Source organism: Filicampus tigris, chromosome 7 (assembly GCF_054856515.1).
Source record: "Filicampus tigris isolate MCC_2025a chromosome 7, RoL_Ftig_1.0, whole genome shotgun sequence".
NCBI lineage: Eukaryota > Metazoa > Chordata > Actinopteri > Syngnathiformes > Syngnathidae > Filicampus > Filicampus tigris.
This window is the reverse complement of record NC_141223.1, coordinates 10,727,149-10,742,915: the sequence shown is the minus strand read 5'-3', so window position 1 is coordinate 10,742,915 and position 15,767 is coordinate 10,727,149. Positions and strand designations below refer to the sequence as shown.

Here is a 15,767-nt window from a genome sequence, read left to right as displayed (position 1 = left end):
ATATATATATATATATATATATATATATATATATATATATATATATAATATATTTGCGGCTTCTCTGATTGTAATAAGCATTACTGGTGCATGTTTAATATTGGTTGTTTTGTTATATGTGTCCATGTGTAGGTGGCGAGGTGACCAAGCCAAGGTTTACTCAGTACTTCAGAGGAAGCTTATCTGGATTGACCATCAGACCAGGAAAAATTGAGAGTCAAAAAGTCATTTCCTGTCTGCAGGCTTGCAAAGAAGGACTGGACATCAACTCCCTTGAAAGCCTGGATAAGAACATCAAGGTACACATACAGGGAGTAACGAGGCCATGCAAGGGCAAGGCATCTTAAGTTCAAGTAACATGTTCTTCAAAAGAACCACTTCCCAGTTATTTGATTCCTAGGAATGGTTTGATTGCTTGCCTGAAAATTCTGCTAATCGATACCCCCTTATGTTGCAAATGAGTGAATAGGTCTTTGGGATATAACCATATTGTATTTATCCTAGCGCAATGTAAAAACTTCTACCATACAATACAACCCTCTATCATTTATAATTTTATATTTTAGATTTTTTGAGATTTAGACCCTTGTTGCGACTGAGTCAATCCAATAGTATATTTTACTCCACATTGCTAACTTTGCACTTCGTGATCTCGGGAGACGAGTTATCCATCACTCTGAGTTTTCACAGTTTGATTCGATCAGGCCAGTCGTGGCTTGCCGGGCCACCTGTTCCAAACGATCAGGTGCGATTGATGTGGTATTATCGAGAAGCAGTTCTGTGTTTTGTTTATTCACTTGACATAGACCTAAGCACTCCGTCCTAACATAACAGCCGTGTATTTACTTACCACTCGACGCTACTTTCTTCTTCGTCTCTTATTTTATCTTTCTTCTCAGCATCTCTTTTCTATGTTGACCATCAACCCTCCCCCGGTTATCACCAGTAAAACACTGAACACACATTCATAGTCGGAAACGAAACGATACAAACGAAAGTTTTGTCACTACTCATAAACCAAGGCTATTTTAACCTGTGAGAATGATGACTGGAGTGGACTTTACCTTGAAAGGTTCTTTAATTTCTTTACTGCCATTTCCCATAATTCCGTGTGCGGCTTAAGGACTGTCTAGCTAGCCTGTAGAGGGCTGGCACAGCACGACGAGAGCTAAATAACAGAAAAAGGAGGTACTCGAGGAGGTGAAGAGAAAGGAACTGCAAGCTGCAGGAGTAGATACGAGGATGGTGGCATGAAACGAAAGCTATGAAGGGGAAATAAGAGGGGAATGGCAGAGTGTGAAGACCCCCATGGTGCTGCTAAGAGCCCAAAATCAGCAGACCAGCAAACAATCTTTCAAGGAAGATTGGCCACAAATAACAATGTTCAAATTGTGAATGCAGCAGAACCACCAAAACTATCTGCCCATGTTGCGTTGCATTTTTTTTTTCATTTACTGAAATCTCCATTTGATGTTTTAGTTCCCGACAAATGAAGATAATATGATTCCAATATGTTAATGTCCAGTGAAACTCAACCTGTCAGTATTTATGTAAGGAAGTAGTCATTTTAATCATGAGTCCATTGCCCATTTCAACTGATACAAGTAAATTCAAACTAAGTTAATTCATACATATTCATTTTCTGCTCTCGGTGTTTCAAACTTTTATACATCATTGTTGTCAAAACATGAACAATGTGAATTTTAAAGGACAAATTGACAAATAGTGTATTTCAGGAGGGGTTCAATTTGCAGGCAGTCCTAGAAATCCTCAATGTTTTTCTTCCTGCAGCATGGCAAGAGACAAATACAACCATCCATTTTCTTTGTCTGCATGGATACTGTATGCTCTTAATGGTATATTGTGTTTTATGTTAATTTATTGGCATTATTTATATTTTTATTTACATTTCATATTATTTATATCTATATTTATTAATACGTGTATCGCAGCCTTTTATTGTTCTTTTATTTATTGTATTGTTTGTAAAATGCTTTGTTACAGCTATAGCTGTCATGAAATGCGCTATATAAATACAATTGTATTGTATTGCATTGTATTGATCAACAGTTAAGCTTTTGGCCAATTGGGCAATGTCCAAGAACTCATCCCCGGTGGCTGCTCAAAAATCAGCTTTGTGAACCATGATACTGTACTACTAAGCCTTTGAACATTTTACATTTGGAGGTGAAATAAGCATGTTGCTTTTGTTATTTCTCTCAGTGACGATCTTCAGCTAGGTAGCAAACGATGTTCCTCCTCATAGTGATTCATGAAGGAGCTTGTCTTCAGACACTATTGCTCCAGTTCCTCTCAGTTAAATGTGGATAACACTTTCATCTCTATACATTTTTTTCAGGTCTCCTTCAGACACATCCTTCAACTACATTTGAAGATCGCAGTTTTGCTTTTGTGATTTAACACGTTACCAGAAATTTGAGTGACAGTCCTAAGATTTAAAAAAAAAAAAAAGTAAATGCCCTTGATTTATTTGTGCCGTGACACTAATCATCACTCATGTGTGTGTGCGTGTGTGTCCTTAGTTTCACTTTAACCCAGCTCAGTCTATCCTGGTGATGGAGGGAGAAGATTTAGAAAACGTGAACGTTGCAGTGCGGAAGGTCTCCTATATAAACTCTCGACAGTTTCCCACTCCAGGAGTGCGACATCTTCGCATCTCTACGACTGTCCAGTATGTACAAAACCTTTTTTCCTTTCTAATACACTTACTATACCTTATTTTCTAAATGAACGCTTTTTTATTGCAAGTTCTCGTGCTCTCAAATTTTCTGCATGCTTTAATACATACCAACATTTCTGCGGTGTGTGAAGACAACGCAATGAATAGCACAACTCACACTTCTCACGTTGATCTCAAATCGCCCTTCTCAGCTCTCCTTCTTTTAACAAAACTCATTGCAGAGTGTGTTTGTTGCATGTGTGCATGTGTTGTTAAGTGCAAAAAAAACAGGTGAGGAACTGTTAATTGGAAGGTAGCTGAGCCTTTGCCACAAAATTGTTTGCGATTCAGAGATTCCTATTACGCTGTGTGGGATAGCAGTACCAATACGAGCAGTACTTATTATTAAACTACTTTACCTCATAATTTGCTTTGAATTTAACTTGACTCATAACTTCTGGTGAGTTATGTTGAACGGAAAAAATTACATTTGAAAAACCCTGCATTTTATTTTGCGTACTGATTTTCTGGTTGAGTTGCAATTATGAGTACTCAGAGTGTATGTGTGTCGCTCTGTTAAACTATAGAGGCACTGAGAATAATTTACCTGTAGTCCTGGCTTCAAGAGACAGATTCTCCCCAGTTACTTGTACAATGAGACGTTCCCACCATGAACACATCAGCAGTCGCCAGCAGTCCACACATATAAGCAGTTAAATAATTCAGAATTACTCCAAATATAAGCGGTTCAGAAAATGGATGGATGGATGGATGGAAATCATATCAGTTTGAGTTGTTTTCTAATAACTGCAAAGTAAGGTAATCAGGTCTAACCTCAGTTGCTTTAGGTCCCCTTGTTATAATTCTTTATAATTAATTGGACCGCCTCCAGGTTCATGTTTCAGCTCTGTTAGCCAACACTGCATCTGTACCGCTGCATCATTGTACCTATCACACAGACACGCGCACACACACCCACACACTTGCAGTTGCCCTTGACAAAAGCAAGAAAAGATTACGTAATGTCCCAAAACTGGGTTTGTTTGGAAAAAAAAGGCTCAGAAAACTGGCAGGATTGAGAGACAATACTTACTTTCATAATCAGTTGTCAGGGATTATTTTTACATTTCATGATGATAAAGAACTGTTTCCCTCAGAGTTACAAAACTGAGTGGAATGATAAACGACACATTTAGATATTTAAAGGCGTGCCAGCCACGTTCTTACAAATGGTAAGAGTCCAATCATTCGTCTTGTTATACATGTATAACTACACTTTCAGGGACTGAAATTACTTTACACCTATTTGTGAGCATGAAAATGATTCAACCGAATTAAAATAAATATTCTTAAATCAGAACAAAACGTTTTTCATTTCATATTTCTGAAATATAATAGAACCAAGCAAGTCATATAAATGTAATCAAGTAATCGTATTCAATAAAGTTGTGATTGAAGTGTAGACTTTCATCTTTTATCGAAGGTTTCACTAAAAAAATCTGACATTTACCATCCAAGTACTTCAGTCATGATGGAAAAGCAATTCCATCCATGAAATAAAGTTATGGTCATATTCTGTACAATAAATATAATTCCTGAAGGCTACATGCAATATTATTGTGAAACCTTTCATAAAATGTTTACTTGACTGTTGACTCTTATTTCAAATCCATGATGATGGTATTAAAAACTCACTGCCTTACTTCTGGACCTTGACTGTAGGTCTGTCAGAATAGTCAACAGAAAAGGCTATTTAAGGCACCTAAATCTGTACTGACTGCACTCTATTTTTCAATATATCTAAATTTCAGGATACAATACAATAAATACTGTTTGTCATGTCTGCATAATTGTTTAGAGCCCATAGAGCTATTTAAGGTTGCCAATAAATGCTCAACTTTTAATCATCTGATATGTACTATGTCAAACCTTGGGCTACATATATCATTAAAGCCAAAGCAGACACACAGCTCATATGAGTCTTCTGCTTGACCACTAAAACATTTGAGTAAATATACCGTTAACATGATTAAATAATTGCACGCGCTGAGGTCCAACCGAGGGCCTTAGATGTTGTGATGTGCGGATCAATGCTGAAGTGTGGATTCCTCTGATACCAAATCTTTATGCTGTATTCTAACATCCCAAGCCAAAATATTGATACTTTTGATCGTTCAGTCACCCGGGATAATATATTCGCTGGAGTGTAAAGAAACTACAATATTTTTTGGTTTACTTTTGCTTCTTTTCCTTCTGCCTGGGTAAGTGCCAAATGTATAATCCCAAGGGCATATCACACTGCTTTTCAGTCACTCAGCGTCAGTCTGACTCTGTATACAGTAATGGCATTATGAAGAGTGTAAACAGCCACGTGGAGCTATTTCAGCTTCATAAAAAGCCAGGATGTGGTTATGTTGTTTGTGGAAAAAGGGTAAAGAATTGTGGCAACACACAAACAACCTTGTGAAACCTGAAGGGTTAAACCACAACGCAGAATATGAGGCAATGATGATGAGACAGACAGCATAGGACAGCACTGTGTCGTTCCATCGGTGCTGCAGGCAAGCACTATCCAGGTATACAGGGAGAAAATGTGAAGCTTTAAGCAGAGCTACGCACTATTCCTGTGAGAGGAGCTTAAATGAATAATTACGGTAATGAAATTAGCAGAGCTGGGCAGACCCTGGGCCGGACCAGTCGGACCCTCCGGCCTGGCCGGATGCCCATTTTTGGGGCGGATGGGTGGGGGCTGACAAATGTTTAAAAATGGCTCGACTAAGCATGGCCGGAAGTGGATTTTAGTCCGGCCCACCAATCGGCCCTCATGCGTGTGACGTGCTCGCAAGGCGGCCAAATTTCATCTCAGCCTACTCGGTCAAAGGCTTCTTTTTAGGCTTCTTTCAAAACAACTTGTGTCTGGGAGTAAATTCAAGCTGCGCGCAGCATTCAAGTATGGCACATCATGCACTTTCCTACTTCCGGAAATACGCCATAGCAAAACTGCTGTGTAGTGGTTTGCTGGCATGCTTTTATTTTGAAGGAGGGGAAGTGTGGAAAATAAGTAACTTGTTGAATGCTTGCAGACTTGTCATCTGTTGGGCCCAAGTAATTATACAATGCAACAAAACCAACCCCAGGGCTCACAATGGAAGTTAGTACGCGCAGCTGGGTAAGTACGTGAGTAAGTGGGGGGTTTGAGGCGGGTTTGAAGCGTGTCCACAGCGTGCTTGAATAGTAAGTTAGCCAGCTAATTGTCTTTAAATAGACAAATAAACATCTTCCGTTAGCATCTCTCCCGTGGGGGCATCATGCACGTTTTTTTTTTTTTTTTGGGGGGGTACGGGGCAGCGGCCGACAATGTTTATGAATATGGCCGGCGGGGCCCGGACGGAAGGGTACCCAGGTCAAGGGTGGAGGCTCGCGGCCAGCCAGGCAAAAAAGGGTCAAGTGCCCAGCTCTGGAAATTAGTCATGAAATAAATACTGTACACGCTTTAACAAATTGCTGCATGAGTTGAGCTCGGAGTAATAATACCGTATTATGATCGTATTACTGAGATAATTTCACATAAGCAATGGAAAAGCCTAAATTTACTCAGGTAGGGCTTCTCAAAGAATTGCGCAGTTAACACGCTGAGCTCCAGCCGGGAAGGCCGGGGCCTCAGCCGAGGTGGCTGCTCATAGTGCCCCTTCCCCGGATACTCTTGTCGGGCATCCCGCTGACTGCTTGAGAAAGTGGGTGTGTGTCACGTCTGCATGGGTGGTATGGAGTGGCTCCTTAAATCTTTTGCATATAAAATAGATTGAGGACCCAGTCGTTTTCTTGGATTGGCTGGAGCTGGTGTTTAGAGAGCAGGAATGTACAGGAATGCTCAGAGATAGGTGGGTGGAGGAAAGCACCACTTTAGAAGTGTTTTTGGTGAGTAATTAGCATTTTAACATGGGTAAAAGCTAAGATAAAAATAGATTTTGCATGATTTAGGTCCTTTATCTTCACTGCAAATCCGCCTTAACTGGTTTCTACCATTTTCTTAGTTTGCCAGACATCCTCCCTCATCAAACATTTTGTCTTTTCTAGGTGTTTTGGTGAAGACACTTGTATCACCATCCCTGACATTGAGGCAGTCGTAATGGTGCTGCAGCCCAGCGAGCCCATGATAACCATCACTGGATTAGAAAAACAGAGTCGGTCTGCTTCTGACCTCAGGGGGCCAGAAGGTGTTAGGCTCTTCCAACAGCTCCACATCATCAGCACGGTCACCAGGGGAGACGCTGCTGTCCATGACGCAGGTAACCTATTGGAACGTCAAATGTTACATGCAGCACAGTTTTTGAACACAAGCATCCTCTCATTAACCAGTTTGCAGTTAAATGCATGGTCAGCAGATGTTGGTGACAGCTACTGTAGCTTTTTATAGAGTTATGCATGGAAGTAGACTAGTCCTCATATCAGTAATTAATAGAGTGCAAGTAGGCAGAGGTTTCATGTAGGTGACCCAGCACAACAATTGACGGATGGAATGGTCAGAGGAGAATCATTGGACAAGCTGTTTGCTCATCAACGTCTAAGGTTGGGGGTAACAAATACAGACTTGGCTTCCCAAACTTCAAAATAATAAATGGCAGGTTTATTGAAGACTCTAATTTGTTCATAGGTGTGAATAACAGTGAATGGGAGTTTTTCATTATATGGCCTGTGATTGGCTGGCCACCAGTCCAGGGTGTTCTGCGTCCCTTGCCCAGTCAGTTGGGATAGGTTCCAGCTCAACCATTACCCTAATTAGGACAAGTGGTGTAGACAATGGATGGATGAAATTGACTGAACATGTTATTAGGATTTTTCATGTTGAATTTAAATTGTTACCAAATGTGCTACAAATCAAATCTGGAGAAAATTAGGTTAACGTTGGAACTTCTGAATCTGAATACACAACAAATTTCATTCTATTTTTTTAAGATGTGGCAGGTTTATTTATGAAATAACCCCCAAAAATTTACATACAAAAGGTGTGCAGAAACAAGAACAACAATCAAAACAATGCAAACACAGATTTGGGTAAAATGTTCCATTATAAAATCATAACAAAAGTCAATTTCATAACATATCATTTCATTCTTGTTTTTGACATGATGTAATGACCATGAAAACACTGGCAGTCACAAGCGATCATTGCTCATTATCATGAGCAAGAATGTGAACAATTTGAGGCTTTTAATTAATCGTTTTAACTGTTCTCTAAAGAACTTAAGTTGTCGAGTTCTCTGTTAATTTGAGGTGAATTTGAAAGTAGAGTACCGGTAGTTATTTAGGTGGCAGTTCCAGAGCATGATGTTACTCCCACCATACTCGACAGTTGGTCCAGTGTTTCAAAGCCTCACATTGACTCTTCAAAAAATACTAAACGTCACTGTGACCAATATTTGTTTTGTCAGGCCATAAAATCTTTGTCCAGATAGCATACGCATACGCACATTGACAGTAACACACTGCATACACAACCATATCATCACCGCATTCCGTTGGATTGAACCCATCGTTAGCTTTCCCCCTCTCTGTCCATGGTAATGTAAAACTGGCTTCACTGTGAACAATGACATTGGTGTTCCAGCAGTTTTCAGATCATGGCAGATTTGAGCATTGATGGGTTCCATGTTGTTCCTGAACATCTTAACCATTTTCCTTGTAGACTTCCGATTAAGCTCAGAATAGTCTTCAGACCCATCTGATGCTAGCCTGCATCTAAAACTTCGAACTCCGGAAAGATGCCTTCAAATGCCACAGGAAGTAGATTTTGCAATATCAAAATGACTGCTGTAAAAATATAATTAAAACAACAAGGCTGGTGGTGACGTAAGACTATGACATAATTCTCGTAGCAGCTGAGGACAAGCGCCCCATCTCCTCGGCAGTAAACTGCAGTTTAAGTTAAAAGTCTTGTGTTGAATGCATATATGCTTGCCTTGCCATTATGTTGAGTCACTCCTGCAGCAGCACTTTACAGGGCTCACCCCTGGGGACACGGGTTAGTCTACATGAGCTCCTCCACCTTGAGTACACCCTCTCACGTGCTGATGTCAATGCAGTTTGAGACCTGTGCTGACCAGCTCCAAGAATCACTCACCAAAACCGTTGAAAAATTAGTATTCAAATCCTCTTGTCCATGGCCACTGTGGCAGGAGCATCCCTATTTGGCTTGGACCAGAGCTAATTAGGAGGAGATAAGAGCGAGGGAGGTCTGAGCCCTCCATTGTGAATAATGCAGTGAAGGAAGCAGAGCAGAAAGGAGCATCGCTGCAGTGCGTTAGGAGTTGAAGTAGTGGAGCTCTTTCTGCCGGTGACATAGAACCAGCAGCTGGGGAAAGTGATTAGCTGGAAGCCAAAGAAAGAGACAATTGGAACGAAAGAGGGTGAAGCAGAGAGAATGAGATGGCGACACACAAGATGAAGTTCCCTAATGAGCAGATCTTGTGTTCTCATGAGGTTTAAAGGATTCAAGAAACATCTTTTTAAGGCCTGGCAATACATTTCTTTCAAACCCATTTAATCATTCATTGTCCTCTTGGTTGCTTTCCATGTCATTCATTTACTGCAGACTTGGCGCTGCTTCATTTCCCTTTTCCATCTCGAAATATCTTTCCAAGGCTTAGTCTGATACTTCTTTCTCAAGGCCAGCCAAGGTCCTTAATTCATTAGCTCATAATCATCATTTAGTAGCTGTTCATACCCTTGCCTCAAAGTCCGCCAGTACAATGTGACTTCAAAAATCCCTCACTAGTTCTTTTACCCTGGAAAGTTTCATGCCACTTGCTATCTCTGTGGGCTACAATATTTCTGTTTTTCCACATCATATTACAGTCTGAGCTCTATCCTGGTTTTGTCAGTTGCCCACTACAATATCGTGTCACAAAAAAAACATGCAAACATCATTGGACCGATCCCAATGAAACATGCTAATTAAACATTCAATCAGACTGATGCACTGGTCCGTCAGTCCATCACTAACGGATGCCCATTTTGCTGACAATTGACGAATGACGGGATGCTTTTTAAAAACGAGGAACTAAGCACTGACGGATCGAGTAATCGTAACTGAGTAATCGTCATTAACCGCGATGGGCTAAAAGGACCATCACTGACGGACACCCATTTTGCTGACGTTTTTGGGGTGTGGGGTGGGCGTCGATGGATTGATGGACCGATTGACGGACCGACGGACTTCTGACGGACTTAGCTGACGGACTGACCAACTGATGATTACAATTCAGTTCGTCTTGAAAAATGACGAATAACGGACCAACGAAATTTTATAAAATGCCCACCTCTGTTAATAAAGAAACAAATGATTTAAGATATGCAACCCAGGTTTTCCTGGACTTAGTTATTTATCAAGTGGTGGTTGGCCATAGCAAGGACTGCATTTTTTTTCTGACAACATATGAAAAAGTTACAGTGATTCTGCGATGAAAAATCTGCCAGTGAGCAACCGGCAGCGTTTTCTCACAATGGTCCCGGTTCTCGGCTTGGGTTCTGTCTGCCAACACCATCAGTGCCAATTGTGTATCCTGAATCATCACAGTGACTACGTCTATAAAGTCAAACAATGTTTTAAACAACATTACAACATCCTTAATTGTCGCAGTGTCAAAATAAGTGAATTACTGTCAGTAAAATGTCTGAAATGTGAAAAATAAACCAGAAAATGCATTTATTTTATTATCTTTTTCAACAAACCCTGCTGAGGCTGGTCCTTCTTTAGGAATAAGTGTTGTAAAGAAAACAACAACAACAAAGCCAAAGAAAAAGCTACTTACTTGCCGCTGAACTGGTGATAGTGTGATATGTTTGTCTCTCGTGACGTCATGCGCATTAGCCACTGAACATGTGTGGAAAGTAAGTGGCATTTTTGTTTTTCCTCTAGTTGAATTGCGATTTGTTCAACCACAAGGGGGTTCCATTTGAAAGTCAACATTTACACCAATTGTATCATCAATCTGTTTCACTAACTCATCCCTCACTCTCTGTTTGATCTCTGTAGACCCAACTAAACACACACACGCATACACACGCACGCACACAGCCATAAGCTGCTGTCATAGCGAGTCCCCTCAGACAGCAATTGCAGTCTTACTGTAGTCTAAGTACTTGCAACATGACCCAGTCCTCTTCCTCACTGTCCCCTCCCAAGAGTGGAAAGCAGTTTTGCACATTTAAAAGCCTCTTAAGACACAGTGGGTGTGTGTAAGTGTGTTTGGGGGTGCGCGTGTGTGCATGTGTGTGAGTGTGTCATCAACAGTCCATTCAATTATACAGGTGGTGTTGCTTCACAAATTCTCATGAGCATGACTTAAAAAGCTGTGTGTGTGTGCATGTGTGTTTCTGTAGACCAAGGACGAGGACCTCTGGAGGAGATCATTCACAATTTGGACTACTGTGACATCCTGGTGTTGGGCGAAGAGTTGAGGCCTGACCAGGAGTCACTCCAGCTGCAGCGCAGCAGTCTGCTTGGAAAACACCTAGATGCCACTAATTCCACATCTGGGATGTCTGTATATGGTTAGTTACCATTAGCTCTTCACATGTAAGATGCATCAGTAAGGTGCTTCGATGCCCCTGAAGTTTCTGTAATATACTTAATCTCAATAAATTTGGATATACTGTAGTGGGTGGCGGCACGGTGGTCGACTGGTTAGCACGTCAGCCTCACAGTTCAGACGTTTTGGGTTCGATTCCGGCCTCGGCCTTCCTGTGTGGAGTTTGCATGTTTTCCCCGTGCCTGCGTCGGTTTTCTCCAGGCACTCCGGTTTCCTCCCACATTCCAAAAACATGCATGGTAGGTTGATTGGACTCTCTAAATTGCCCCTAGGTGTGATTGTGAGTGCGTTTGTTTGTTTGTTTGTCTCTGTGTGCCCTGCGATTGGCTGGCAGTCAATTCAGGCCTACTGCCCAAAGACAGCTGGGATAGGCTCCAGCACTCCCCGCAACCCTTGTGAGGATAAGTGGTGAAGATAATAGATGGATGGATGGATGGATACTGTAGTAGAAAATGTCATTCATTTTAGTACTGCAATTCAACAAGTGAAACTTGTATATTATACACATGAATTAAATACCGTACATAGGAATGCACTTTTGAAGGCCAATCCCTACCTAGTTCTGTTAAAAACGATTTTGAATGTAATGTCTTGAGATGGTGAATTTGGGGGTTTTGTTAGCTCCAATCACCAAAATGATAAAAATACAACCATGAAATATTTCACTCTGTGTATCGTGGATATAAACTCTATACTCAACAAAAATATAAACACAACACTTCTGTCCCCTCCTCCATCCACAATTTTCAGACACTGAACTAAATACATCCAAGACAGTAAAACTGCATATTTTAGCGTTGCCTTTTATTGTAGGAAGCCCAATACACACCTGTGCAATAATCATACTAGGAAATTCACCATCTCAATATGCCACATCTATGAGGTGCAGTGGTGTTTTTGACATCCATTTAAATTGTAGTCTTAGTCCTTTGGATGAAAATACTTAGTATAGTATTAGTGGCAATGGCCAAAAATATAAAATATCTCTAACTATTGGACTTTTTTTCAGGATATAATATATGAGTTTAACTTTTTGAATCCTGAAATCATGTTTTCCACAATATTCCAATTTATTGTGATGCACCTGTGCCTTTTATGCCTTACGCTTTGTTTTGATTACAGTTAGCGTTCACATTTGCTTAGCTATATAACTCGCTCTCTGTTTATTTTCCTATTTCTCTACAGGTGTGGACTCCATGGCTAACTATGAAGATGTGATCAGAGAGGTGCGTTACTACAACTGGCGACCAGCACACCTAACAGACAGGAGGTTCCATCTCACATGTTCAGAACTCAACGGACGCTACACCAGCAATGAATTTAACTTGGAGGTCAGTTTAATGACAGCTTGCCTGATCATTAATGAGAGCGAGTGGCCAATATTCACTGCCTGCACATTCATGCCGTAAAAGTAACACGAAGTTAGATATCAATGACACATTCTGTTAAAATATGAACGACTGTGCCATAAAGTTACTGAGGGTTCTGAGGTCTATTTCCATTTAAATTCGCTTTATGTTTTATAGCAGGGGTATCAAACTCATTTTCTCCCCAGGCAATAACAGTGTTAAGGCTGGCCTCAGAGGCCTGCTTGTAAATGTGAAAACTTCTGCTCATATTATTACATAATTTCCCTAGCCTTTGCATATTATTGATTTCAGGGAAAAAAAGAGCAGGAGGTTGGAAAAATAACACTGTATCAAGCAGATATTCACATATTTAGTTGGTGTTTTCAACCATTTTGTTTTGAATTGGTTCTTTGCTAATATAACTACAAAGGAAAAAAAATCTCAGTATTTTTTCGAAACTGTTACAATGCATCATCTCTTTCAGCACAAACAGGAATTTTAGAACCAATCACTCTTTAAATGTGTTTGGTAATATTTGTAATGGCTGATGTCATAATAAGGAAAAAAAAAAGAAGGGAAATAACAGAAATACAGTACTGTAATAGATTTCATGATAGACTGTTCCAAAAGGAAAGTAGTGAAATAAAACAACAGCGGTCTCAAACATTGCAGCAATATACAGAAGTATAAATGCCTGTTTCTTTTGGGCAGTTACAATGTCTGCCTTACAATCGATACCACCTGGAGTATGCATGTTCTTCCCCTGCTTGCATGAGATTCCTCCAGGGACTTACTTCTTTACTTCCTCGGAGCATGCATGTTAGGTTAATTGAAGACTCTAAATTGTCGGTAGGTGCGAATGTGAGTGTGAATGGTTGGTTGTCCACATGTGCCCTGATATTGGTTGGGGACCACTAGAAAGTGGATGGATGGATTTTTTTTTTTTCTTTTCAGCCAGCTAAACCAAATCCCTGTAAATGGAACCAAAATGATATAAACTGTCTTTTCACAGGTGAGCGTACTTCACAGTTCAGAGGTCAGAGAACATGTCAGTCAGACGGTGGCTCTACCTCAGCACATGTGGTTGGTTCAACATCCTTCCATGATTGATGAAATCTACCCCGAGCGTGGCTCAGGTAGGAAAAGATATTTGAAATGCTCTGCATGTCATCATCACCAATTTGTGTCATTATTTCTCATTTAGTCTTGTTGATTTTGAGTTGTTTGTTTTTGTTGATATATTCAGGCTGTTTCTATACATCTTGATTCCCAATGTCCTCGGTTCACTATAATGGAGAGAGTGGCCACATTAGATGGTAACAGACAGAAGGACTAGTGAAGACAATTGAGCTTGTATTTTTCTATTATTCTTACCACTGCGCCACTGGCGTAAAATTATCCTATGAAGATATTGTTCTAGCTATTTTTTCACACGGTTAACATAGTTCATTCTGTTCGACTTTCTAGGTCCTTATCAGGCTGTTAATCAGATTGCTACTTATGGAGTGGAAAGTAGAGAGGCACATCTGAGTGCTCTTAAGTCAGGAGAACATGGCGAGACATTGGTCATGCTGCCACATGAGGTTTAATTATTCATAAGACCCCAATGGATTCTACTTAGTACTGCAGATAACAGCGTTGTGTGTGTGAGCGTGTGCCTGCGTGCACGATTGTCAGTCCCCGTAGCATTTCAAAATGTCTTGCGCAACTTGGCGCGCTGTTGGCGTTTGAACTAACAACTGAAAAAATATGCCATATTGCAGTAGTTGCATTTTTTGGGGAGGGGATTAATGTGCTAGAGTTGCGAGCTGCGCGATTGCCATGCTGGTTCACAGCAACCTTTCGAAAACTCAGAGCGTTTTGTCCTTCGATTATTCAAAGTGAACCCAAAACGTAGTGCCAGTGCGTGCTGTAGGTGTTCCGATTAGGGAACACTGCATGGAAAATGACTGGGAACGTGCACTCCGCTGTCCGAACACACGCTATCTCATTAGAGTAGTGCACAAGCTAGAGTGAATTTCCGCCCCTTGTCTCATATGGTCTTATGGGCTGTCACGTGACTAATAAAATGTCAATCCCGGTGCAGTTACTAGAAATATTATAGCCTACTATTAGTTTTTTTAAATTATAGTGTTGAAAACATCATTGCACGTTTGTATGTGCTATCAAAAAAAATATATTTCCTATATACAATATATAAATATATATATATATATATATATATACATCCATCCATCCATCCATTATCTGTACCGCTTCTCCTCACAAGGGTCGCGGGGCGTGCTGGAGCCTATCCCAGCTGTCTTTGGGCAGTAGGCGGGGGACACCCTGAACTGGTTGCCAGCCAATCGCAGGGCACACAGAGACAAACATCCGCACTCACAATCACACCTAGGGGCAATTTAGAGTATCCAATCAACTTACCATGCATGTTTTTGGGATGTGGGAGGAAACCGGAGTGCCCGGAGAAAACCCACGCAGGCACGGGGAGAACATGCAAACTCCACACAGGGAGGCCGGAGCCGGGATCGAACCCACGACCTCTGAACTGTGAGGCGGACGTGCTAACCAGTCGACCACCGTGCCGCCACCATATATATACATATATATATATATATTAAGAGATTAGAAAAATTGAGAGATGAAAATAGTTATGATCCTTAATTAGTTTATCTAATTATTCTATTTTTTAATCTCACTTAAACGTTGCTGAGAAAAGCCCCAAAGCCTCCCATTGCATTGTCTTTATATGTGTATGTATCTGTATTTATGGTGGATATCTTTTTTTTCAATTACCCAGTCATTTGCTACTTTGAGGAACTGTTTAGCACATTTATAAGCCAAGTCCCTGATTTCTGTTTTCACGACTATCAGTGCAATATGAGTTGAAGTTCCACTCACCATCAATAAAGTGTCCAGTCAACGCCAAATAACCGTCGTTGCGTGTTGAGGTCCAGAGATCTACGGTCATCGCAATAAATTTGTCCGAATCCCCCACCAAAACGTCAAGTTTGCTTTTCTCTTCAACGTCATACATCTTGCTGTTTTTAGTCATCATTGCAGTCCTGCACGGCGGTTTGTATGATGGGTCATTGAATGCTGTTTGCAACACCTCAATTACTCCCTTGTCTTCAACGATGTTGATAG

At 40.7% G+C, this 15,767-nt stretch overlaps 1 protein-coding gene across 3 annotated transcripts in view; it reads left to right on the top strand.

Annotated features, from left to right (window-relative positions):
* LOC147144756 (calsyntenin-2-like) overlaps positions 1–15,767 on the top strand; it is a 185,687-nt gene that overhangs the window by 164,476 nt on the left and 5,444 nt on the right. For all 3 annotated transcript variants that reach the window (XM_086035942.1, XM_086035941.1, XM_086035943.1), the window contains 6 exons: positions 133–299; positions 2,544–2,692; positions 6,758–6,969; positions 11,063–11,233; positions 12,457–12,602; positions 13,633–13,756. In XM_086035942.1, coding sequence (XP_085892068.1) covers positions 133–299; positions 2,544–2,692; positions 6,758–6,969; positions 11,063–11,233; positions 12,457–12,602; positions 13,633–13,756 — 969 coding nt within the window. The remainder of the gene's footprint in view (positions 1–132; positions 300–2,543; positions 2,693–6,757; positions 6,970–11,062; positions 11,234–12,456; positions 12,603–13,632; positions 13,757–15,767) is intronic.